The sequence below is a fragment of the Armigeres subalbatus genome, chromosome 2, assembly GCF_024139115.2.
Source record: "Armigeres subalbatus isolate Guangzhou_Male chromosome 2, GZ_Asu_2, whole genome shotgun sequence".
Classification (NCBI taxonomy): Eukaryota; Metazoa; Arthropoda; class Insecta; order Diptera; family Culicidae; genus Armigeres; species Armigeres subalbatus.
Window position 1 is genome coordinate 236,273,828 of NC_085140.1, and position 26,974 is coordinate 236,300,801.

A 26,974-nucleotide genomic window follows, 5' to 3' on the forward strand; every position below is an offset into this window, starting at 1 on the left:
AACAGTCTGCAATGCCGGCACTTTATTTATATGAGTTAACCGTTTTGAATTTATTTCTGCCCATGCGAGCTCGATCTAGCTATGAAAATAAATTGTAGCATTTTCGTCATTCAACGGTGGTATGGCGCGCGCGAGCGGCATCGCGCCACGGTAAGAACATTTCCGTGCCGACGACGCCGCGTGCCTGATATTGTTTTCGTAGGTCAGTGGCCGCGCAGAAAATTTTATAAGGTGTCGACGTGCACCATTACAACTGTTCAAACAGCAAAGTTAACATTTGAATGGTAACAACAGCGATGAAAACCGCAGGTAGAGCTCTTTCCTCTAGCTCAATATTGGAGTTGAGCGATGTTTGCCATTTATTCATGTTCGAAACTCGAACCCAATCTGTAGGGGAGACTGGGCAGACTTGGTTCTCTTTTATCATTTACAATGTATCACAGCTAAAAATAAATCAATTTACGCGGTTTTCGCACAGAGTCTCTGAGAAACAAATAATTTAACTGTAACGATGTGCGAAAATATGTAAATTGTTGTTATTATTGATACACAATCGATTTTGCTTTGATAACAGGTGATCCCTGATTTTTAAAGTATTTTTTCCTAAAAATGTTTAGATTTTCCAATTTGCTGTACGTATTTATGGAATTTGACAGTGCATGCAGTCTTAAGATTTGAGAGTCCCTTTATCAAATTAGTCTGATCTATAAAAAAAATGGAAACCTGAGAATAAATTTATATTTCTTCAAAATTATTAGGTATGCCAAATTTTTGAATGAGTGACTAATGAGGGATCAAGTGTCTCCATATGGAGTTAACAACTCTAAATATAAATATCCTAGAAATGTGAACGAATGTTCTTTTTTATCAGTACATATTATTTATTATAGGTATGGCTTGGTGCTGCGAAAAAATATAGCATTTGGTCACTGCTAGGAAAAGATATTCAAATTTTCCGTGGCAACTAAAAAAATCTCTAGGGGGGGTCCAAAAACAAAATCCGGCCTGTAAGGTTAGTACGATTGCCAATCCAAAATATAAGTCACTGCATAAGCATAATTTGTCTAGAGAATCTATACTGAAAAATAAGCCAGAACAAATTACTTTGGTTCCCGGTAAAACACGGGGGATCCTCACATCAGCCTATTGGAGAAGGCTTATAGTCTTAGAAAAAGATAATTGGAAATAACGGCGAAGAAAAATATATTTCGGTAATTTTGAAAAATTCTATCAGCTACTCCAGATCTTTTAAAAGTTTTTGAGTGTTATACACATCAAGCTATGGCAATCATGTGGTGGAACTAAATGGGGTGGTACTAACTCGACTTATAACAACTGCATCCTGTTCTCGCATCACCGGCAGGATATTCCGTTGAAAATTCATCTGCTCATAGAAGCATGTTTTTAATATTTGCAATTTTATGGATATTGATTCAAGCCTGTCAATCATTTCCACAAATTCAATGACAGCTTACCAATAATAGGTAAGGCCGGGAAGGATATGTTCATATGTGTAACAATCAAGTTTGTTTTATTATTTAGTATGAAAATCTGATGAAATTTCTAAAAATGGTCTAAATTTGCACAAAAACTTTGTTCAGATGAATCCTTTGGTAGTCAAATTTGGTCAAATTTCAGTGCGTTTAAAAATCATGTTTGAGATTATGTTGCGGAATTAAACTAATAATTAAACTAATAGTGCTGTGAGGGGCCCTCCTTAGCCGCGCGGCTATAAAGCTAGACCATGCTGAGGGTGGCTGGGTTCGATTCCCGGTGCCGGTCTAGGCAATTTTCGGATTGGAAATTGTCTCGACTTCCCTTAGCTATAGTATTGTCATGTTAGCCTCATGATATACGAATCCAAAAATGGTAACCTGACTTAGAAACCTCGCAGTTAATAACTGTGGAAGTGCTTAATGGACACTAAGCTGCGAGGTGGCTCTGTCCCAGTGTGGGGATGTAATGCCAATACGAAGAAGAAGAATAAGTGCTGTGAAAATAGAGATGCTATATTTTTCTAGAGGTGTAGATGATGGTGATGATACTACCAACTATTACAGCCTGTTGGCACCTGCCTATAGCACTCGCATAGACACTTACGTATACTCCGCAAGAAGACTTACTCACTCTTCTGCCCCAGGGGTAGAACGTAAAAGACCAAGATAGAATACATCCTTGTCTCACTCCAGCGACCATCCGGATGGGGTCAGACAAATCTGCGTTATGCAGGACTTTGCACGTAAAAGCTTCGTACGGCGCTTCGATGAGGTCGACTTTTTTGTACGAAAATCCATTGCGTCTAAGGGCGCCCACAGATTTTCGTGGTTCACTCGATTGAAAACTTTTTCGTAGCCAATGAATACAAAATTGAAGGACTCTTTGAATTCGTCGACCTGCTCCAGGATAATACGGAGCATTGCAATATGCTCCACACATGATATTCCGGGGCAAAATTATGTCTGTTGCCATCAGAGAGTCGTGTCTATCTTCTCCTGTATTAGATTTATGATAACTTTGCACAAAATTTTTAAAACAATGCACAGTAACATGATGCTTCGCCAATTGATCACTCAGTCAGATCCTTTATTTTCGGGCTCTTCGCTAAGACGACTTGCATCCAGTCGGTCGGAAAAATCGCGGTATCCCAGATTTTGCAGAATAGTTTATGCAAAATTTGTGCAGATAGCATGGTGTCAGCTTTCAGCATCGCTGCTGCAATGCGATCGACCTCGGGAGCCTTGCTGGATTTCATGCTTCGGAGTTAACGCGGGTAATACATCGCACCCTTGGCGGCTCATGCCGAGATGTTGATGGCTCGAGTCAACGTTTTAGCTGATATGGTGGGTCGGTGAGTAAGTGAGTGAGGAGATTGAAGCAGCCATACGAAGCAAGAAATCCTCGCGTCTTCGCCGGAATCCTTGGATTCATCCTTCTCATGCGTAGTCAACCTTCCCAAGAGACAAATATGAAGCGAAGAGTACGTCCTTTTTTCACAAAATGCTATCAATAGGAAGTTGGCAGACTTCAGTGGGCTGGTCACTTAGTGCGATTGTCGGAAGAGAGAATAGCGAAAACAATATTCAACAGAGAACCACATAGAGGCCAGCGTTCCACATTGAGGCTTTGAATGACAGTACAAACATAGTTCAAGCAGCACCTTTTTGATAAACAGGCGATCGATTAGGTTTGCATTGCAATACAAGAAAAGGGCAAACTTCTCTCTTTCTTATTAGCATACAACCAAAGCATCCATCTTGATGGTTGCAACTCAAACTACCGAGCGAACAAATCTTTTTTTGATAAGGTTTAACCGAGATCTGCTTCAGGATCAAAAATTGATAAAGTTCAACCTATTTTGAAAATGGAATCAATGTGATCGTCATATTTCCAGTCCCTTCATAATGGTAGACTAGCCATGATAAATTATCCTCATAATCTATACTAAACGTGGCGAGCCATTGTCTGTGGTAGTACGCATCGACGAGGATTCAGCAGTTGCCCATCAGGAAGGCACGAGAACTGGTCACCGTTCTGAACGCGCATTGCCGCTTCATTAACTGGCTCTGAGACGAATCATGTTCATGTGTTACAGTCGTATAGTAGAGCTGCATATTTAATCGTCGGTCTTGGCCAAGGTTCCTTCAGTTTCCCCGAACGCTTAGGGTCCCCAGGTCCGACTCCACCGCGTGCAGCCAGCGTGTTCGTGGCCTTCCACGAAATCATCAGCTTCTATCCGGTTCTCTGAAAATGGATTATTTTAGTCTCTTCTTCTTTTCTTAAGAATAATCATGACAGAGTCCTAAAATGGCTGCCAAAAAAGACTGCCATCCTAGCCCCACTTTGCGTTTTTGGCAGCATAGATGTCAATATATAGGTGATAGTACATCTGAAAACCCCCAGAGCTGAGTCGATTGGTATATAGTGCCATGGGTCTCCGAGCGTTCTATAAAAAGTTTGATTTTGGAGTAATATGACAGCCTTTTGGTACAACTTTGTTGTACGAGAAAGGCAAAACATTATCTGCTGAAACTGAGCAAGGATGAAAAACTTCGTTTCGCTGTTACCTGCAGCACTTTAGAATAATGTAAAAGTTTCTAAAAAATACGAATCGAATGCAGATAAAACTTTCGTGGTTGATATAGATGCACGAGAGCCTCTATTTTGTAAGTGCCTCAATTTTAAGCATTAACAATTACGAAAAACATGATAAAATAATAAACATAAACTGCAGATGGATTTTGAATAAATGGCTTTTCTTGACTAGATTTTGAAATATTTTCTTTTGGATTTCATAGACCATCCAAACTGTTCTGGTGGATAGAATAGAAGTCTAGCAACAAAATGTTCTGCAACCAAAATTATGTCCAATAATATGCATATAATGATAAGACATAAACATATCAGGTTTTGAATTAACGTAAAACATTTCATGGTCGATAAGAACATTATTTTGAGCTTTTAGTGGAATGTTTTTACTTGTCATAAGACGAGCTCGTACAATTCCATTTAATTCCACCACTTGATTGTACCTTTGACAGATACGTATTTCGATGTCAGCAGTAAGGCCGTCTTCAGTGTCTCGTACTTGACGAAATCGAGTCAAGTACGAGACACTGAAAATTGCCTTATGGTTGAGGTCGAAATACGTGTCTGTCAAAGGTACAATCAAGTGGTGGAATTCAATGGAATTGTAAGAACTTGTCGTATGACAAATTTCGAGATCTCCAAAACGTGCGAATGTTCATGACATGCTATCTATCCGAATCACTAAACATTCAGTTGAAATGATTTCATTAGTTATATAACCTACTACAAACGTTTTTAGTTCTCCAACGTGCCCTGGAGATCAGAACATATAATCTATCTGATCTGATGAAGTGGTCTACCCGATCAACCGAGTCCTGAATGATGCATCCCTTCTCCGTTTAACATCCTAGCAGGTTCATTGAGCTGAAATGGTTTTACTCATAGCTTATACAAGCCACTTAAGACCTTTTTGGTTCTCCACAACGTTCTGAAGTTCAGAACGTATGGTCTACTCGATCAACCAAAATCACGACACCAACCTCTCCTTAGTCATTGTGCACCTGGTACCTTGATCATATAATCTAATATTCATGGAAAATAAGTTATCATATGATGATTGAACCGGATTGGGTGTATACCGTGGATAATAAGGACAATGCACAAAAGTCATGATTGATCTGGTAGAAACCTTGGACTGATCTCGAGAAATTTTTAAGTATGTTGAACATATCGTACTCAATAATATTGGGATTATACATGCTTATTGAATCAGATATTGAGGATATTGGAAAACACTTGGATGATCTGGTAGATACCTTGGATTGCCCTCCGTTTTTTTCCTGTAAAGCCAACATTCTTGTAAATAATTTTGCCGAAGAAAGTGAGGATCTAGCTCTTTTTTGGATTCTACACTGCCAATCTAAAACGCTTGGCGTATATGACCCATCCGCAGTTTTTTTGCTCAGAATTCTCTTTGATTGAAGTTTATTTAAAACTTTTGTCTCAATGCTTGTAGATATTAACAATGATGTTTCTTCAGAACAGCTCGTATATTTTATTGAAATAAAAAAAAACGCGAGAAAAGATTACCCGCAATTAACATCAATTTGGAAATCACCGACCAAAAATATGGACAAAGATTCATTAGTTCATGGCCGCATGCCCTCATTAACTCGACGCGTAGTGATGGCTTCAAAGCAAGAAACTGCAACCACAGAACGATTCAAAACCGGAAAGGTCTAAAAAGTTAATTGGAAATTTCCCTACCTCCTTTAAGCAGTATCATCTTACATACAAAATTTTCCATGATGCCAAATCAATTCTATCTGAAACGGAGGAAATCAATTCGTTTTTCACTTTTAAATACAGAAAAAATAATTGCCGATACCGATACCGTGCTTTATTCAATTGTTCTGAAATAAAGCTTAATTTGTGAACGTCGGATTGAATAAGGATAATTAAGATTGCAAATCATATTGGCGGGTAATAACCATTATGTTGCATGAAGAAGCAATCAATTCCAGTGTTCGGTATCAATTTGGTTTGAAATTCCATTGACTATTTCAGTGCATTGCTCATAAGGCATTTCGTAATTAAACCACAATTTCATACAAACTATGTCATCCATTGTTTTTAAGACGAAGCCCTCAATGGATGGAATATCTTTCACGCAAACAATGATAACATATTTGAAATAAACCACATTCCACTTAATTTGTCCCGCTCAAAAACACATGTTCTGATAAATCGATTTCCCGCAAATTGAAGAGATATCGAGACCACCGCCGAAGTGCTGGCACCTAACAACGTAAACACACCGAGCACCGAAGGCGATCGTAAATCTCCTATTCTCAGCTGTTATAGCCTTTACAGTACAGCCATCGATTCGAAGGAAACAATGAACCGTTTATGGAGGCCCGATGCGGTTTCCCAGTTAGTTGCTGTAGAAGAGCACGGTCGTAAATTTTCCCAACAAAAGCATGCTCAAACCATCAAATTTCAACTCTAACCGCAGATATACATTTACAGTTGGACCGAGACCACGTGCCACTCGTTGTTTTGATTACCATATCTTCCAGCTCTTATCGTCGTTTCCTTCCGAAAATGGCGGGGAGAGCAGCGCGGAAATTTGATAATTGGACAACACGACACGGACATCGTGGGCGGTCATGGCCACCACTTGTCATGTGGCGCCCACTTCAACGTTATTGAATATCGGAAACCAGTAAGCAATGTCGTTATCCCTAATGTCACCGATATGCCGTTGGATTTTGTCACGTGCAAATTATGCACCCGTGTCATCCGAGGGTGGCGTAAATTTGCATCCATTTCTATGATAAAGATCACGGTGGAGACGGTAAATATTGTTGGCTCACAGCGCGTTTTGCTGGGAAAGGGACGCGCCACTTAAATCTGATGTCAGTTTGAGAGGTGGAGCGGAGAGATGTATGTGAGCATTAAAATGGATAGCATTGTGGCTGCTAGATTGATAGCACCCTGTTGAGATGTACCGTGGGGCATCGAAATCCGCACTTCAGTTTATGTAGAAGTCTGCAGAAAATACGAATCGAATGTAAATACAAAACGTTCGACGTTGATGCAGGTGCACGAGGGCGTCTTTCTACGAAAAACATGATAAAATAATATACACAACCAAACCAACACCTCCTGAATCGATATCCTTCCTTCAAATCCTTTGGATTTCGAATGAAAGAATCAAAATTGGTACTTGGTACTAAATTGGTACTTTTTGATACTTTTTAGATAAATACACCTGCGGCACCTAAAACTTTGCGTTTGCTGGGTGGCGATTTGTTTTTGATTTGTGTTGTGTTAATTTCAAACCTCACTTTCCTTTTCAATGCCCGAAAATCTTTCCGTTAAGTATATGGATAGGTTAAGATAAATTATTTATGTTAAGCCTCCTTGATTAATTGTTTTCCAGCTGGTGGACGAATGTTGGTCCCCCACAGTACTTGTAGTTTGCATTCCAATGGACAAGCTGTCAGCATTTGATATGTTGCTTACTTTACTTGAGCCGTTCGCTCTCCATGTTCGTTCTAACAACCAATGATACATGAAAAATAACCAAGGCACCAAATGACTGAAAGTTGGTATGCAATCATACCATCTATTGGTATGATTTAACTAAATTACAAATATATAAAGATATCATGTTCATTACGTGGTTCACACATATACAGTCATTGAGGTCAGTACTTGTTACGAAACACAAAGCTATTGGGCTATAAGCTCAAAGGCTTACATTTTCTACTATCTTTTAATTCGAATCATTATTCTTAGGAAATATCGGAAAAAGGTTGCTGTTAGAAGGTCGACACTTTTGTTTTGTTTGCCCAACGTTGGTGTATATCTATACAGAAACACTTTGTAGACATAGAAGCATAGATAGAAGACGCATGTTATTTTCATCAACCAGCGATACAATTTCTGGATTTTGGTAATGCAAAGTTGCAATACCATGCGTCTCCATGTGAAGTAGGTTCACTTTTCATGCGAGTGGGTGATATACTGCCTGTAACCGCATAGTTGTCCCATCTTTGCTGGGTAGCATATAAGTTCCCCCAAGCACACGCGCCAAAACTGTCGCTGTACTTGGGCGACAGCGATTGTCTGTTGGTAAGGAAGCGCCAATGAAACGTATGCAGCGACCCTGCGATAAAGTCGCGGCGACAGCGACAGTCGCGTCGTGTATGTGTGTCCCTATGTCGATGGTTTTCACAGTCCTATCAACCCACATACATTCTTGCATTCTACATTCTCCTTATCTTAAAATCTCTCTATCTATCTCTCTGATGTGTTCTGGTCATATCCCTATGTCGATATATTTTAATTTCTAGGCTACTAGAACTTTTTTGAGTAATAACAAACACACCAAAAACAAGAAATGACATTTGTTTTGCAGTCGTGTTTCATTCATTCATTCATTTATTTAGTTAACATCTAAACAGATAACACTGAATCAACAATTTGACGCCACAATACACGGTTCGAGGCCGCATCTCTCCATCCTCGGATACGCCCCACGCTCGCCAAGTCGTTCTGCACCTGGTCTGCCCATCTCGCTCGCTGCGCTCCACGCCGTCTCGTACCTGCCGGATCGGAAGCGAACACCATCTTTGCAGGGTTGCTGTCCGGCATTCTTGCAACATGTCCTGCCCATCGTACCCTTCCGGCTTTAGCTACCTTCTGGATACTGGGTTCGCCGTAGAGTTGGGCGAGCTCATGGTTCATTCTTCGCCGCCACACACCGTCTTCTTGCACACCGCCAAAGATGGTCCTAAGCACCCGTCTCTCGAATACTCCGAGTGCTTGCAAGTCCTCCTCGAGCATTGTCCATGTTTCATGTCCGTAGAGGACAACCGGTCTTATAAGCGTCTTGTACATGACACATTTGGTGCGGTGGCGAATCTTTTCGACCGCAGTTTCTTCTGGAGCCCGTAGTAGGCCCGACTTCCACTGATGATGCGCCTTCGTATTTCACGGCTAACGTTGTTGTCAGCCGTTAGCAAGGATCCGAGGTAGACGAATTCCTCGACCACCTCGAATGTATCCCCGTCTATCGTAACACTGCTTCCCAGGCGGGCCCTGTCGCGCTCGGTTCCGCCCACAAGCATGTACTTTGTCTTTGACGCATTCACCACCAGTCCAACTTTTGTTGCTTCACGTTTCAGGCGGGTGTACAGTTCTGCCACCTTTGCAATGTCCATGTCATCCGCGAAGCAAATAAATTGACTGGATCTATTGAAAATCGTACCCCGGCTGTTACACCCGGCTCTCCGCATGACACCTTCTAGCGCAATGTTGAACAACAGGCACGAAAGTCCATCACCTTGTCTTAGTCCCCGGTGCGATTCGAACGAACTGGAGTGTTCGCCCGAAATCTTCACACAGTTTTGCACACCATCCACCGTTGCTTTGATCAGTCTGGTAAGCTTCGCAGGGAAGCTGTTCTCGTCCATAATTTTCCATAGCTCTACGCGGTCTATACTGTCGTATGCCGCCTTGAAATCAACGAACAGATGGTGCGTTGGGACCTGGTATTCACGGCATTTTTGAAGGATTTGCCGTACAGTAAAGATCTGGTCCGTTGTCGAGCGGCCGTCAACGAAGCCGGCTTGATAGTGAGCGAGTTCGTGGGAACGGACGGAAGACGACGGAAGATGATCTGGGATATCACTTTGTAGGCGGCATTAAGGATGGTGATCGCTCGAAAGTTCTCACACTCCAGTTTGTCGCCTTTCTTGTAGATGGGGCATATAACCCCTTCCTTCCACTCCTCCGGTAGCTGTTCGGTTTCCCAGATTCTGACTATCAGTTTGTGCAGGCAAGTGGCCAGCTTTTCCGGGCCCATCTTGATGAGCTCAGCTCCGATACCATCCTTACCAGCTGCTTTATTGGTCTTTAGTCGTGTTTCATAGCAACCAATTGAATTATCTTTATTTGCGAGATTTTCGGCCCTAGGCCGGTTCATCTAGTAGAATCATAAGTACTAGAACGCTAGTGGCGCTGTAGTCATTTAAATTATTTTGCTAAATTATGCTTCAACAAGCTTCAATTGGCCATAATTCATGCATCATGTTGTAGGGCATATTTGGTTTCATCACCAACATCGGTTTGACACTTGTAGTACCGGTACTTTGGCTGCCAGGTCGAATTAACCTAGATGTTAGTCACGCGAACAGGAACGACATTAGCAATTGAATCAACTGTTCATCTCGTCACATCATAGCAACGAGCTTTTTTCGATCTAGTAACCATTTCGATGCTTGCTCCATTCTTTAATCTCTCCGACTATATTTTCAATCGTCTGAAACACAAATGAACCGATTGTTTCCATTGGCGTAAATAAGGGGGGAGGGTAGAGACCTGAATAAATAATTGACAAAAATCTCACAGAATCTCAAAAATCAGTGCAAATATTAGTATTTTTTACTAGTTTTTTTTATTCAATAGGCTCAGTCGTATATGACGCTTTGCGGAGCCGTAATTCTTTGGTATGAAAATATTAGGATAATTAAACTCCCATAATGATTGAGGTTCCATTTTTTATGGACTCCACAATATCACAAATCATCAAGTTGGGGATTTTCCTGGACCTTTCAACTCATCATCAAGATTTTTTTCAGTCAAAATAAGGTTTTATTTATATGGAGCAAAAATAACCGACGTCCTCTTTTCTACCCTTACATGATTAGTGCACGGCCCTCGCAACCTTCAAAATGCTCTCAAAAATCGGAATAACATACAATTATCATGAAATTGGGAAGAAAGTAAGGCCGCTTTATTTAAACGTTTTTGAAGTTTTTCTGCTAGCTGATATAAAAGCCGATTTAGAAAACCTTGTGCCTAATTCATGAAAATACAATGAAATTCGCTTAAACCAGATACGATTTAAGGACATCGCGATTAAGAATCCTAAGTCTACACCACTTCCCATAGAAGACAAGGGCTGAAAACTTTAATAATAAAGAATAAAAAAAGTCTGCACCACGCATTTATCTATAATTAGTACAATTAATATGAAAATTAGACACGTATTGACTAAATCACACCATTACTAGAAATCAGTTTAATTTTTCGCATATTGAGTGATGTTAACAATAAGACAAATGAGCAGCAAAGCCCATGAGTGTAGTGCTCTATATCGCCTAAGAATATTACCCCTCATCAGCTGGGGCCATGCACCGACTGTGAACGAACATCGGGTGAATTTTCCAAACCGGTTCACATGTGCAGCAGTTTTTCAGTTTTTGTTTTCGAATTTTGAAATAGTTGGAGGCTTAAAACATATAGGTTCTTTGCGATAGTTGACCTCAAATAAGCCAAAGAATCAACTGAGACAATAAAACGAGATACAATTTTTGACGGGAAAGGTCAATTGTGTAAAATTGACCCGGACATAATAATGGCTGGGCTACCCATCAAGATCAACAAAACATCTTTCAAAAATTATGCGATATCTGTCAAAACTAATCTTTCCCTTCAGACGCGGTTACATGAATATTATTAAACTGCCATTTTTCAGTTTAATTTAATTTTAACTCGCGAATCGGACTGAAGCCTTAAATTATTAATCCGACATTAGAAAAAATGTCGTCAAAAATCTAACAGGTGAGATGCCATTGAAAAGTTTTTAGCGGAAGTCGTTATTTTTTATATCAAATTTTCAATTTTCCGATATTTGCCGGGATTTCGGCAAAAACTCGTCGGAAATTTTACTACGATTCAACGAAAGCATTTCCAAAATCTCAGCTGATGGATTTGCAGCTGCCGTAAAATTTCTGATTTTAAGTCGGAATGGAAAATATGATGCAGTTATTCGCCCATTGCAAGCCGAGGACACCTCTCCTTATGCTATGAATTCCTGTAGAATTTTTATTGCAATTTGAGGGTTTGGTCAACGATTCGTCTAGGCGGCTTGCCAATGTAATAGAAAAGTAAGAATGATATTCTATTCAATTGGATGCAGACACAAGCTTTCGTTATTTCCTTTTCTAGCAGATACTGCTAGTAAGTAATCATGCCGCAATCATTCTAAATAGAGTTTAGGTTTTGAGAAAGAGCAGGCCCTGGCAGAACATGAATTTATGCTTTCGCCAATCATATTTTTGTGGATTAACTCACGTGTATTGTTGAAACGTTAAGTTTTTAGTATCAAAATATCGACTGAAGGGCTTGAGATATGTTGTAATACTACCAGAAAGTCTATTCTGCGATGATTACAGAAATATTTCCAGGATGATATTGTGTACTGCCACCCTTATAGCAGGTTTCAGGGACCTTCAAATAGGGGCCGGTTTTGGAACCATGTAACTCTCGCATGGGTGTCAAATTTCATATTTTTTCACGACGATGGATATAGAATCTATATTAAAGATACAGGACTGTTAGACTGACTGGCCAACTTGTAACAGGTTTCAAAGGTTCTGCGAAAGTGACATCTGTTCAGGGTGTACGGCCAATATCCCGGACCGTTTTAACGGAAATGACTGTGTATACCTGACGGATTTACGATCTACTGCCAACATTAGTCGGCATCTTTAATAATTAGTTCTAGTTCTGGAGAAAGCATAGAACATGATGGAAGTAAACGTCACATAAAATGACAAGCAGAAGGAAAAAAATCATTTGTAACATACCCTCGGAAATCCCGGAACATCTTCGGTAGCCAAGGGCCAATCTGAGGTTTTTGATGGGGACAAAATACCAGCAAAGTTCGCGCCGCGTCCAATGGTCCTGCTTTCATCCAAATCGGATTATTCTACGCAAAGTAATGCTTATTTGAATTTCAGCAATTTTTTGCTTACCTCGATTTTTTTGTCTAACCCCTGTATGCACGTATTTTCAATTACGTAATTGATTGAGAATCAACAAATATCTGGAGCGCACTTACTAATTTCATCTACTGTTTTTTATTCGCGATCGTCTCGCAATCGTTTCCGGTGAAAAAAAAAACTGGGAGCAAAGAACACTTAAACATTTTTAAACGTTAAAAACACCTCGTAGAGTTAAATATTGTACCACTCATAAAAAAATCTACTCCTCCGCTCATTTATAGTCGCAACGAAAAATAAACGCCAGATAATCGTCTAAGAAAAACATAGGCTAGATGTACCAGTTGTGGCTATAGCACCAGTTGTCGCACTAGTGCTTTATATGCCAAATGGCCAATCAAATCACCGCAAACCAAGTTCATATCAATAAAGCATATTCATATGATACGATAACACCTTTGATTTCCTCCAAAACAAGCAAAGCATAATTGTAAAAATTGATTTTGCTAAATTTTTGACATCTTTTGCACCAGTTGTCGCAATAGTGGTCCCAATTTGGCCAATCCCATAAGAAAACAATGGGATTTGCCAAATAAGGAATTGAAATTAAGAATAGTGCCACAACTGGTGAATGTGTTCATATTATGGATTATTCAGTTTTGAGGATAATAACAAATTTTATTATGGTTTTCACAGCTGTGTGGTCGATCACTCAGGGTTCTACTATGTAATGCAATTACTTTGAAAACTGGTGTACACAAATCGAATTTTCAAACATATTAATAAGTTAACACTCGGGGTGGTCAATACCCGGAAGAAGCAATGAACTTTGAATGAATTGTGCATAGCGCTTTTACTATGACTAACGTCGTAGGCTTGAAAATTACATGACAAAGACATATTTTTAAATCTTAAACTTGTTTAGATTACCAAGGGACAATAAAGTACTCCTGGAGATCCAGTTTGTCCCAGACCTATCCTTTTGGAAACTAATTTGACGTCCAAACCTGTCGGATTTGCCAAATTGGTCAAATACGGCAGCATGTGTCGTCTCACCGTTTGCTTCTAGTGACATTTTAGAATTTTAATCTTGATTGATATAAAAACGGGCCCCTGATAATAACACCGGAATCTCAAATTCTCGATGCATTAACACGTTTTCAATACACCGCGGTGTGTTCAAGATGATTTACTTCACATCAGAAATAAAGCACCATGCTGCTCCTTCCACCATAAAAAACGAACCTACTGAGACTTTTGGATCATCAAATAAAAATTTATGGCCAATTCACCCGTCACCAATAAAACTAGGTGTCGCACGCCATGGATAAAAATGGCTACATTACACACATATCACTCAGCGAGCGAACATGGCGTTAAAATAACAATTAATTATTTCTGCTCTCAACTTTGCACTATCTGCTCCGCGATCGCAGTATAGATAAATAAAAGTTTTCCTTCTGTTACCCGGTATTTTATGGGGCTGCTTCAGACGATGGTTCTATTTTTTCCACCGTTTGGCTGTGTTTTCTTTTCGTTAATCTTAAAGATACATCATTCCACCGTACTCTAATCACCAAAAGACAAGGCATCATGCTGTACGCATATAATTTGAGACACTCCTTTTCTTTTAATACCAGTACAAAGTCTCTATCTCGATTCCCCGAATTATTGTTGTTTGATAGCATAGGTTTTAATTTTAAATTCGTGGACTGGTAAAATGATTTACTCACTCACATCCAACTAATCTAACCGTAGTAACGGAACAGTTGACTTTACCTTGCGTTAGAAATGGTTTTTCCCTAAAAGGATTCAAAATTATATTTCATCCAAACTTAACAGGTGCACTGCACCTTTGAACAGAAGAGAAGGAAATTCCTAAGCCGCAGCGCGTTGGAGCAAAAGGACGCATCTTTCGTGGCCTACTATGTGTATCCATCATCATCGTCAAGCGCGTGCGGTGGTGGTCGGATGTGGCGGATCGGATGGGTTGAAGAAGTTTTGTATGTTACCCCTACCTAATGTTTCCAATAGATAACCAACTCAGTAAGCCAAGCCGCGCGAATAAGCTCAAGTAACAAACGGGTACCTACCCGTGCATGGATGCGGAATTATGGGAAAAAGGTTCACAAGCAGTGATGCGCTGATATTGAGGTGGCATGAGGCTGCTGGTTGGTTTGGGGTGGGGCGCAATACTCCGACGGCAGTCTACCCAGGACAGCGCAGCCGGTCGACGGTAGTTTGTAGTAATATGAGAAGAACCGCATGCCAAACCAAATTAACAGAGATTCGAAGGAAAAATGCGTACGGGTGTTGTGCTGCTGTTGCTAATTAAATGTAGCGCGTAGATGTGTGTATATTAAAAATAGATTACATCGTGATTCCCGCGATTTATGTTTTTTTTTACCCTGCTGATGATTATTATAAACCGAAATAAGTGGACCGGACGGCGGTAGTTGAGCACACTTAAAATAACAATAACATGTGCAACCGCAACGTCAGCTCTGTGGATCGTGTTCCGTGGTGTGCCTAATAGGTTTCAAAATTACGCTTGCGGTCTGATTGATTTTTGCCATAAAACTGGAGGTCATGTTTGTTAATAGGAGGAAACATGTGGAAAATCGAATAATGCTAAACAGCAACTAGTTGTTGCTTAAGTGAAGTTCTATAAAGACAATAATCAGCGAAGCAATCCATAGAAAGAATGATAGTACTTTCTAATTTTGAAAACGGCACATCAGCATATCCTTCTTAAACGTAGTCATAATCACGTTTGTAGGTTACAATTGTAGTCTGGGCTATAGTATGACGAAATATATTTGAATTAACATTTTCGGGATCCACTAAGTGGATGAAAAGCTAAAAAGGTTATAACCTTCAAATCGTTTCTAATAAAAAATGAAAAATGCAGCAAATATTGTCACACTGGTTAGTGTTTTGTACGTAGTTGTATGTTTGCCTTCAAATTGCTCCGCCGTAAGGTGTACAAACAGCTTTCATCCGCTTTGCACTTCGTTGCGTGAGGTGCAACCACCGTATCTTCAACGCTGCACTTTAGACTGTAATCCATCTACCAACAGTGTAGAAACGACTAGAACTTCTCTAGCGAGTGTTATTTTTTACCTGATCCAAGAAAATATTGACTGTTCTCTGCAGCTCTGGCAAAAGAATCAATGAACGCTTTAGAATAAATAACTACAAAATTTGATTTCAACTGCCATTCTGCACATCGTATAAGTTATACAGTCGACTCTCTACATCTCGATGTAACTCCCTATGTCGATGGTTTGCATGGTCCTTCAATCTACACACATTTTTGCTTTCTACATCTCGATGTGTTCTGGTTCTGATCATATTTTGTTCAGAATTTTCTCTCCTTATGTCGATATATTCAAATTCTAGACTACTAGACCACCTCGGGACGATAACAAACACATCAAAAACACATCATGACATTTGTTTTGCTGTAGTTTTTCATAGCAAAGGGCTTTTTGCTTTATATAGTACTAATTTTTTCAGTAGAAAACAAAAGTGGAAAATAATAAATTTAACGAAAAAGTTTTAGTCGGCTTTAGTCAGCTTTTCAAAAACTCAGTAAAATGTGTGTGTTTTTAAGTCACTTGAATTAGAGTTAATTTAATCATAGTTAACAACAATACAAATTAAAAAAAAATACAATATATGCCAGTCAATCAACGCAATTGACAAACCTCGGGCTTCTCAACTCTTACATGTTGTTGCTTCACTTTGATAAGGACCCTAGCTTTATTTGCGTTATATTTAAATCCTTTCCAACAACAAACTGTAAATCAAACAACAAGTGCCCTTCGACGTTCGACAAGCTGTGTTTTAGTTGTAGCAAACGCATTGCTGGAGGAGATTTCTTCAATTAGATTAGTAGCTACCTTACTACCTACTTCTGATTCTCTAGAAGGGCCGTCGTCTCGGATGGTAATTGGAGAAAATTAAATTGGAGCGTCCAGCAGATGCTTATAAACTATACAACGATAATTTGGAAATCAGATTGAAACTTTCACAACACGAAACCGGAATGTATGACTGAGTGTGTGTGTTTTTAAAACTAGAATGGTTTTAAAGGAGATATAATAGTTTTATAATAGTTTTAATTAAAATAAAATTAATTTAAAAAACCTGATTAGTCCACCAAGAACTTTGGCTAACTTTTAAGCGCATAGTCCGATCTGGCCCATTTTCGTTAGGAAATAAAAATACAGAGCTCCTCGTCGAATGCAAATAAATTGATTAAGAATAAGTGCCTGAAAAAAATAAAGACATTTTTGTAAATATTGCAATGTATATATCAGTGCTATTCCAACATTTTAATGTATAAGAAAAATAGAGACACCACAGAGTGGATAAAGCAAAACTTTTAAACAAAACCATCATAAGGAAACCAGTTTGCTCCTGAGAAAGGAAACAATATTCATATTTAGTTTCTAAAGTATCTAAATACATACAAACGCAAAATCCTCTATCCTCTGTTCCAATTCATTGAAACATTTAGATGAGACGGCCTTTCATTGTACTATTCAATGAAATGAAACTTTAATGTTTAATAGAGTAGGATTTGTCATGAAAACACAAACACTAAGTCCACCAACCATTTCCCCCCACACATATTCCACAATGCTGTTGATGATTTGTGGCTTTGTTATGGCCTCTCCGTTGCAAAGGCTATTTGAATCTAACTGACTACATGAATACATGTAAATGGGCATTGTGAATCGTGCGGCAAACGAGATGATAAGTGGCGATATCTGGCTATTACCACACTCGCAACCATTCTTTAACCAGCCGTAGGCTCCCATGTTTCAATTATCACGTTGTTGGGTGTCGGAAACGGTTATGCCAAGAGTGAATGAGGTTGAACCCTTTCTGTTCCTATTCGCCATGAGACATTTCATATCCACTTGAATAGTGATATGCTAATTCTGTAAACAATTCTCATGAACAACCAGTAAATCGGAAAATTTCAAATTATATCCACGATTGTTCAACATCATATTTAAAAAGTTACCTTGTTTCAAAAAAGTTTTATAATGCTTCATTCTGTATTTTCGTGTTTCACCTTTTGTTGACTTTTCATCATAAGCATGACAAACAGAGGGTATACAACCGGAAAGAACTCTGTCACAATATTATACATAATTAATAGGCACCTTCTCGGTTTGGATTCAACTACCGAAAAATGAAATGATAAAGCCCTGACCTAAATAAATGTTCTTTTACCAAGGGCAATGTATAAATCAATTCACAGCCAATAAAAACGGAGCGGAACAAAATGATTACTCATAGTGTTATTACGAAAATCAAATCAACTAACAAATTCGCATTGTAAATCTTCACAATAGACAAAAAGTAAATTGGTGACCTTCCCATTCCACTACAAATTGTTGATGAATTGCGTATAATTGAGCAGACCGTGTGAAATGCTCGGGTCTCGCATGCAGAAAAAAAATGATTCAAAACGTTGTTAACTGCCAGACGGCAAATCCGAACAATTGCGAAACTAACAGCACGATTTTTCTTTTTCCCCCGGACTCCCACAGGCCATGAAGGCTTTCATCGATGCCCACTACCAGATGATGGACATCAACAACGACGGTCTGGTCAGCATAGAGGAGTACCGTTACAACTGCATCTCCAGATTCGCCCTGGACGACATCAAGCAGGTCGATGAATCCTACAACCAGCTCGTCAGTGTGAGTATCAAAAAATGTTAGCACTTTATCTTTGGCAGCATTGCTTTGGGCAAAATGAAAGTTAATGGAGACGCGTGGTTGGTTGCGCATTATTTGCAATACCGCTCGATAAGCTTCAAAAGTCCTCGTCTGGTTAAATTTGTAATGATTGTAAAAAATGTTCAATTTGTTGTTCCAATCATTTACTCATACACATTTTGATTACAAAAAGAATAACATATCTTCCCGTTTGTTAGCTTTTTCCTTTACAAATGAACTGAGAATTCTCGGTATTGTGAATTCTAAGGGGAGCTCTTTTTGTTCAAAACTTTCGACTATAAAAGCAAATTCTTATTCAGACCTGAAAATTCAAACCAAATATTTTGGAATTAGGATAGGATTCTGCATTTTATAGTCTTCCGGTATTTCAGAAAGAAGATCATTGAATTCCAAAAACCAATGGAATTGAAAGATCTTAAGGTATACATAAATGTTTGCAAATCCTTGGTTTTCTAAAGGATTCATATAGTTCATTAGTTTTTACTCTGTAAAGCAGACGTCTTTCTTGGGCGTCTGATTGACTTATGACCCTCCTATGGCCCGGGGAATATATCAACAAATCGGAAAAGGAGAAACGCATAGGAACAATAATTAGATTCCTTATGTCTGAAGTTGAGCTTTCGCTAGTCCCAGGAAAAAAGCAGAAGTTTTTCAAACATTTTGGTCGATCGATGTGTGCTCCACTGTGAGTCGCTTCGTTGTTTTTTGATGAATATTTTCTTGTCACTTCCCGCCAGCAATAGCAAAAAACAATCATTCACAAAATAAAATTCAATTCTTCTAATTCTTATAACGCTTCTTGTGACCCATTTTTGCAGTAAAATGTTAATCTCTTTCAGTGTTGGTTACGATCGGTTAAGATTTGAAAATAAAATGTGATATAAGAAAGACGAAAATGTGATATATGAAAGACGAAAAATACACCGATGTTAAAAACTCAATGAAGTCAGATTAAATTGTTGTAATCGTTGATGTATTTTGTAATCGGAAGTTTGTAATCATCGTGAGTCGATGAGATGTTCTCAACAAATATAAACTCATTTTAATGATAAGTTTGCAAGAAAATTTCTGATTTGGTCAGCAATTCACAAAAATTAAAATGAGATGCTACAGAAAACAAGAAATAGTCAGCGAAATAGTCGCTCGACTAAAGTTGATGAATATGCGTCCAAAAATTTGTTTATTAGCTTTCGTTTGCAACAACTTTTTTAAATCTCAACGGATTTTTACAATTTTTTTTTATCATTGGAATGTTTTTACCCCAAACATGCTGTACAAACATTCAAAAACGGAAAAACAAGAAACACAGACAAAGTCCATAAACAGTTGGTCCAAATATTAAGTTGATCGATCACCACCATGTCAAAGCGGGGTGAGGCTTCTCGAAGGAAGCACATTAACCATTTTTACTTTTTTCAAAGATTTAAGTAGGAAGGAATAATCTTTGAGAAAAATGCTTTGGTTCTAAATCAATAGTTATTTGATTGTGTTCAATAGTTTTACTTTTCTCATAAAATTGATTTTATTAGCAGTTTATTAGCAGATGAGCCTAAATATTTATTTTGTTTTTGAAACAATTTGATAAAAGATAGAAAGTGCAAATGTTGATGGAGCTCTACAGCTACCATGGGAAAGAAAAGGTTTTAAATTTAAATTTACGCATTTTTACCGATTTTGTTACAAGTTTTATTCAATCAATGTACAGATCTGCAACTAACGTTCTCTTTTTCTCATAATTCCAGGACGAAGACAACAAGCGCGGCGGAATCACCCTGCAGAGATACCAGGAACTGTACGCCCAGTTCATGGGCAACCCAAGCGATAAGTGTCCAGCCGTCTTCCTGTACGGCCCAATCCCAGAATAAGCCATTCAAACCAACATTCGAAGATTCACCATTTCATCCCAAAGAACCACAAAGTACCAACACACCCGAACTGTGCGCTTCTGCTTGACGGAAAACCAAATTCCATCAATGCTTATTCGTTGGGCGAAGGCCGTAGAAGAACATCATCAACAACAACAGCAATTGTGATGCTAGAAGTGAGAAAGAGGAAAAGATCTAAATCAACTTCTCGATCAAACAACATCCTGAGTCGAATACTAAAACATCCCAATCTGATTTGAATAAACAACATCAAAGCAGAAAACCAATGTTAATAGTGTGAACATTTAATAAAACAAAAACATCAAACTACCGAATTCTAGCAATCCCAACCGATTCAGATAACAGCCCGAATCACAAAAGCCTCTTTCCGCAGGCGGTAGTTGAACCGGTGACCGACAAATCGCACCGCCCCACCCACCAGCTTGGGGCCAGTCCGAATGAAAGCCACGTTCCAATGAAAACAGCCAACCTGGATCACCGGTTGCCATGTAGCACTAATCTGGAACGCCAACGCCCACTGTGGTGGGCGTTGTTTGATTGGCGCGCGCACGCGATCGCGAACATCCAAGTGGGCGCGCGTTGGTCGGCTTTTTCCAACAGCTTTAATTTTTTCGTTCAGTTTTTTCGTTTTTAATTTTTGTTTTGGAACAGCTGGAACAGCAGATTTGCTAGCGCAAATCGTTTTAGCCAGTTCTTTACGAAAATAAATTCGATATTTTTGTTTGAATTTGTACATAAAAACCAAGTGAGAATCAATATCAACCGTTTAACTATAAATCGTGAAACGTTCAATTTGAGAATGATTTTTTTATGGAACTATACTAACTATTAGCGTTTAATGGACACAACAATATATAATGTTAATGATGTTTACTGAAACTACTTTTTCTACTCTAATTATTATTGTTCATATATGTTACGGTGTTTAAAATATTAGCTTTAATGTTTAAGAAATATTTCTCGCCTCCTTCTTTGAAAGTTTGAAAATCTGTTATAACATCAACAGCATGCACACCAACATCGTGCGAAATTGAGGTTATGTCATAATGTTCGTTTGTAATAATACCATCAAGATCAAGGAAATAACATCAAGCAAATAACAAATTTAAGAAGGTTTGTTAGTTTATAATTATTTAACTACTAGTAATTAACTGCTAAGTGAATGAAAAGACAGAAAATGTTTAAAAAATAGCTAGGTTATGTATTTTTAATGTTACTCAGCGTAGGAATCTATCTTCGAAAACTAAGAAGAAACAACTGTTATCACTTACTTTATCGTACTATTGTAATTTTATGAAACTGGAAACTGAACTAGAACTTGCAGCAAAAGCAGTGATTATTTCCTGACAAATGAAAGCTACAACCAATGTGTAGACAACATCTTCGGTAATGTCAACTTTGCTACTCTTTCTTATCTAGAAATGACAACTCACTAGAGACAAGACGAAAACTAGTTTGACTAAATAACATCACACTTTAACTATAAATAAACAAATATAGTTGCGAGGTAGTTTGTCCCATTAGTTATCCTTTAATTGCGTGTGTCGTAGTGATCCCTATTAAGAACAACAACAAAAATAACAAACAATAACATCTTCAAATGGAAACAACAACAGCTGAAATCTTTTAAACTTTACAGAGAACTCATATTAAGATTTTGAATTTTACTTTTTGTTTAAATAATCACTGTTTTTCCTTCACCTGAAAAACCAGACTTATCCCCATAACTTATTGTAAAGAGAAACTTTGCTTAATTGTATGATAAAAACTCGTCAGAATAATTAATAATAACTTAGAACCACGGAAAATAGCATGAATTATTTATTATCCAAGTTCATTTTTAAGGACGAAATGGTATACATTTTAGAGAACTCCACCACCTAACAGTGTGTATATGTTTTATTCTTAAAAGTGTGCGGTCGTGTGTCCGACCCAACACCTCCGGACCCGGCCAATGGTGCGAAAAAAAATGTCTTAATAAATAATTTGTCTTATTTATACATTCGTATTAAACAACATCTTTTTATACACAGCATCTAAAGGAAAAGATCCCAATTCGCTTGAATATTATCACCATTTATGTTCTAATGTATCACAATTATTTTCGTTTTCTCAAATCCTTTTATAACGTTACACAAGCAAAAACAGAAAAAAACAACAATAAGATAGCAAACAAAAAACAAATTGGAGAAAATATGAGACCACCTTAAGAAACGAAAAGCATTTAGTTTGTTTTATTTTTTCAAACTGTGGATCGATGTTTATGCAGACAGGAGGATGGCAGAAATTATTTCTTTTTTGTTGTTTCATGTTTCAGTAAGGAAAGTTAACACTGTATATAATTACGTCATTTTAGAACATTACAATGACAAATTTAATGTTTGAAAAGTCTAAGGTTAGACATGAATAGCATACGTAAGCTAGGCAGACTGAGTAATGTTTGCGAAAAGGAATCCCACGAAAATTATGAGATTCGAACCGTGGACTGCTTGGTCCGATTCATCTGTTTGGTCCGCATATGTAAGGCTAATGATTGTCAATTTTGTTTGACTCGACGAATAGTATATTGACATGACAAGGTATGATATTGAAAGCGAAGAATTTCTTGGAGTATGTCTCTTCATAAGCATCTCTCGAGATCTCTCACTGCTCCTTTATATAATGTCCCTATGTCCGACGTAGCCAGCTCACAACGTAGTTTACATTGGGTATTGTCACAGTTATTGGAAAGAAGAACAGTCCTAGTCCCGACTTTCTGCTTCATAGTCACGCATCATGGGGTCTGCAGACAGCATTGCGAGCAAAGGCGTAGGGTTGCCAATGCGGAGATGGCGAGTTCGATTATCGGTCTGGTCTAGGATGATATCAGGTGGGAAACATTCTCGACTCCCTGGCCATAGTGTATCCATGGTACTTGCTACATAGAAAAGCTTTTAATTGGTAACTGAGGATATGCTCATAGAATACTGAGTTGACTAAGCAGGCTAAGCTCCAGTTGGAACTTAGAGTCATACAAGACGCAGAAGAAGTCAGGTATTGTGGAACATTTAACAGTCCACATAGTATTTTACTAAGTAATACGAGATTGCTCAACTGAAGTGATAATTGTCGTATTCTCTCATTCCAACTGGGCCGAGGCCCAGTTTTCAAAAAAAATGTGCCCGAGACATTCAAGTTACGATCTGGCAATGAGCTAGACAATGATCTAGGACATTGTTGGATGAAGCGCTGGCTAGAATGATTTTCACTTTCTAATATTTTCTATCAACTTGGCCTACTCCATGGCTCTCTCTTCGTTTACTGATGACAGCCCTTCGTCGGTATCTTCTCTATTTTCTGAATGTGTTTCGTCAATTCAAAGACTTATTCATTTATTGAGCATACATCCAAACAGATAACACTGAATCAACAATTTGACGCCACAATACATGTTGGACATCGCTCGAAAGTTCTCACACTCCAGGGGTGGCATTGCCCATCTCGACTCGAAACGAGCGAACCAAGCAAACTGTCATACGAAAGAGCTATCGAAAGGAGATGCGCAATGAGGCCCCAGCTTGTCACCTTTCTTCCCTCAAGGCGGGGGCTAGTTGGCTTCCATCGTCTGATGAACTGGCGGACTCATCTCCTCCGCTGCCTTGACTTTCACTGCCTGTACTCTCAGCGCCATTTGAACGTTAATCGTAGTGCTGCTTCAACCTTTCGATCACCACACGTTCGTCCGTCAAGATGCTCCCATCCTTATCCCTGTACATCTCGGCTCGCGGCACGAAGCCTTTCCGGGATGCGTTGAGCTTCTGATAGAACTTGCGTGTTTCTTGTGAACGGCACAGCTGTTCCATCTCCTCGCACTCCGCTTCTTCCAGACGGCGTTTCTTCTCCCGATAAAGGCGGGTCTGCTGTCTCCGATTCCGTCTATAACGCCCGCGCTGCGTCCTTCACCTCCAGAATCTGTCTGCACTCTTCGTCGAACCAATCGTTCCGTCGACTTCGTCCCACATATCCGACGATGTTCTCTGCTGCGTCGTCAATGGCTGCGTTAACTGTATCCCAGCAGCCCTCAAGAGGAGCCTCATCGAGCTCAACCTCATCCAGCAACGCTGCCTCGAGATGCTGCGCTTATGCATTTGCGACATCAGGTTGCTTCAGTCGCTCTATGTCGTACCACGGCGGCAATCGGTACGGAACATTTTTGATGACGGATAGTTTTGGGCGCAGTTAACCATCACCAGACAGTGGTCAGAGCTGATGTTAACGTCACGATATATCCTGACGTCGATGATGTCGAAAAAGTGTCGTCCATCAATCAGAACGTGATCGATTTGTGATTCTGTCTGCATAAAGACAAAGACGAAAACAATTTTTACTCAAAAGCGCTCTCAATGCGTATTAAAACAATAACGCGTGCACTCAACCTGTTTCGTTTGATAAGCGAAAGCAAATTTTATCACGTACACTGGGGTCGCTTTTTACACGGATTGTTGTTACGGTCTAACCGAATTTCGGGATTAACGCGGATTTTTACAGCGGTCTATCGAAAGGGTCCGGGAACACGTGGATACCAGGAATAATCGGTTTGCGATTAAGTCGTTTTTTACTTTGTACTCGACTTCAGTGGCTTGTAAAAAATCACGTAAAAATCAACTTCACTGTCTTGCGGCTAGGGAAAAAATACCCCACATATTACTGGCCCAGTAGGCGCTGCACATTCTCTGTAGATTGGTTACAGAACTGCAAGTGAAATAAGGAAGGAGAAACTCTTGTCAATCGTGCTACACTTTTGCACCGAAAATGTTCGTTTTTGATTTTCGTGCTACATCAGTGTAGCATTTTTCTTGCACTGAAACAACCAGTGTAGCACCAGGAAAAATTAGAGTGTGCCGTGTAGTTTAGTTTGTTGTCAAGTTTCTCCCGTTGTCCATATCAAACAAACCTAACTACACTAAAAACCTTCGTTTTTGCCGTGCAAAATGCTGCACTAAACAGTGTACCCAACAAACAACGACAAGCTACAAATAAGCATCTATGTTGAATTATTGTTTATTAGTGATCTTCACAGCTGAATAAAATGGATGCTGAATAATTTGCTAGACAGATTTCATTTCAGCATTTAATCTAACTAATATTCGACATGGCCTATTTATTTGTTTACTACCTTTATTTGAAGTCGAACTTACGTTTTCGTTTTATCACATTTCAGCACATTGGGGAAGTTTAACAATGTACTGAACTAATGACTTTGAAAGTTATCTGTACGACCTTGATGTGATGCTCTGTAAGGGTGGTTGAATTGAGTTTGAATAGTAAGTTGATAAGCAGGCATTAGACATCCTTCTTAACCTTTGTCCTTCTTAACCATTGGATTTCACATTTATCTGATCTGTCGCACAGGGGAAAAAAACATACTTGTTCAGTTTGAGAGAAAATCTGGATTCTAGATTTGGGAAATTTGATTTATAGAAAAATAAAGATTTATTTTCAAGACATGCTTTTTATTTTCGTGATTTATTAAAGTGTCGGAGATTATAACGAACAAAACTGCTGGAGCAATAAAAAAAAATCATGCATTCATGCTAAACTAATTCTTTACTAACTAACGAAGTTTACTAAAAGCCGGACATAACGCCGTTGAATAACATCGGGAAATTATTGAATCTTTGATGTGTGGAATCCCAATATTATCGCATGGATGTTGATCTTTATTGCGGCGAAATTGGAATAATCTCAGCATTTGACAATCATATCGCAACCGATTATGAAGAGATTTTGAGGAAGGCCGAATATAAATTGATTTTATTTTCATAAATTCATAAATAGCATTGGGGACGGATTTTATTTTATCGTTTATCGACATTATTTTTACGTATTTTTCCTAGTGTGCGATGGTTATGACTGGCTGAACAATGGTTGAAATAAAACTCTTGAACAGTAATTAACAAACTGTAGTTTGACAGGTTGACTTATTGAATATAAGCGCTCAATTATTATTTATATTCAGCAATAGAATTATTTATGTTATGCATTGAGTGGGCCATATCTAACAAATCATGGATGGCGCGGATGACAACGTTACCGGCGGATGATCAAATGACAGCAGTTCGAGACCCGATTTAGGTAAATTTTAAAATGATTATATGAAAATAGCAAATGCTTCAAAATACGTTGATTGGAGATCTTACTGATGTTACCTTCTATGCGTTATTATTTTCGAAGAATTCACATGTAGCTGAATTGAGGCTTAGTAAAATGCTTATTAAAGGTTTAACGAATCAGTTAATAAAGCTGTTTTTCAAAATGAGATGTTATAGTTGTATAACTTCGCCAAAATTGTGTGAACAAAGCTTGAACAGAAGTTGTGATAAGAAATAGTACAGACATAATTCAACACAGCGCTGAATTAAATCATCACACTGATGTTAGTTCAACTAGTGAATGTTTGTTGGGTAGCTACACCTCAAAAACGAAAACGAGTTCAAACCCCCTTGCGGACCAGATTTCATGC

General features: G+C 38.7%; 1 protein-coding gene across 1 annotated transcript in view; it reads left to right on the forward strand.

Moving 5' to 3' along the window:
- LOC134211928 (sarcoplasmic calcium-binding protein 1-like) overlaps positions 1–22,488 on the forward strand; it is a 50,690-nt gene extending 28,202 nt beyond the window's left edge. Inside the window, exons 5-6 of the mRNA XM_062689338.1 lie at positions 18,395–18,547; positions 20,329–22,488. Coding sequence (XP_062545322.1) covers positions 18,395–18,547; positions 20,329–20,451 — 276 coding nt within the window. The 3' untranslated portion in view covers positions 20,452–22,488. The remainder of the gene's footprint in view (positions 1–18,394; positions 18,548–20,328) is intronic.
- The last annotated feature ends 4,486 nt before the right edge of the window (positions 22,489–26,974 follow it).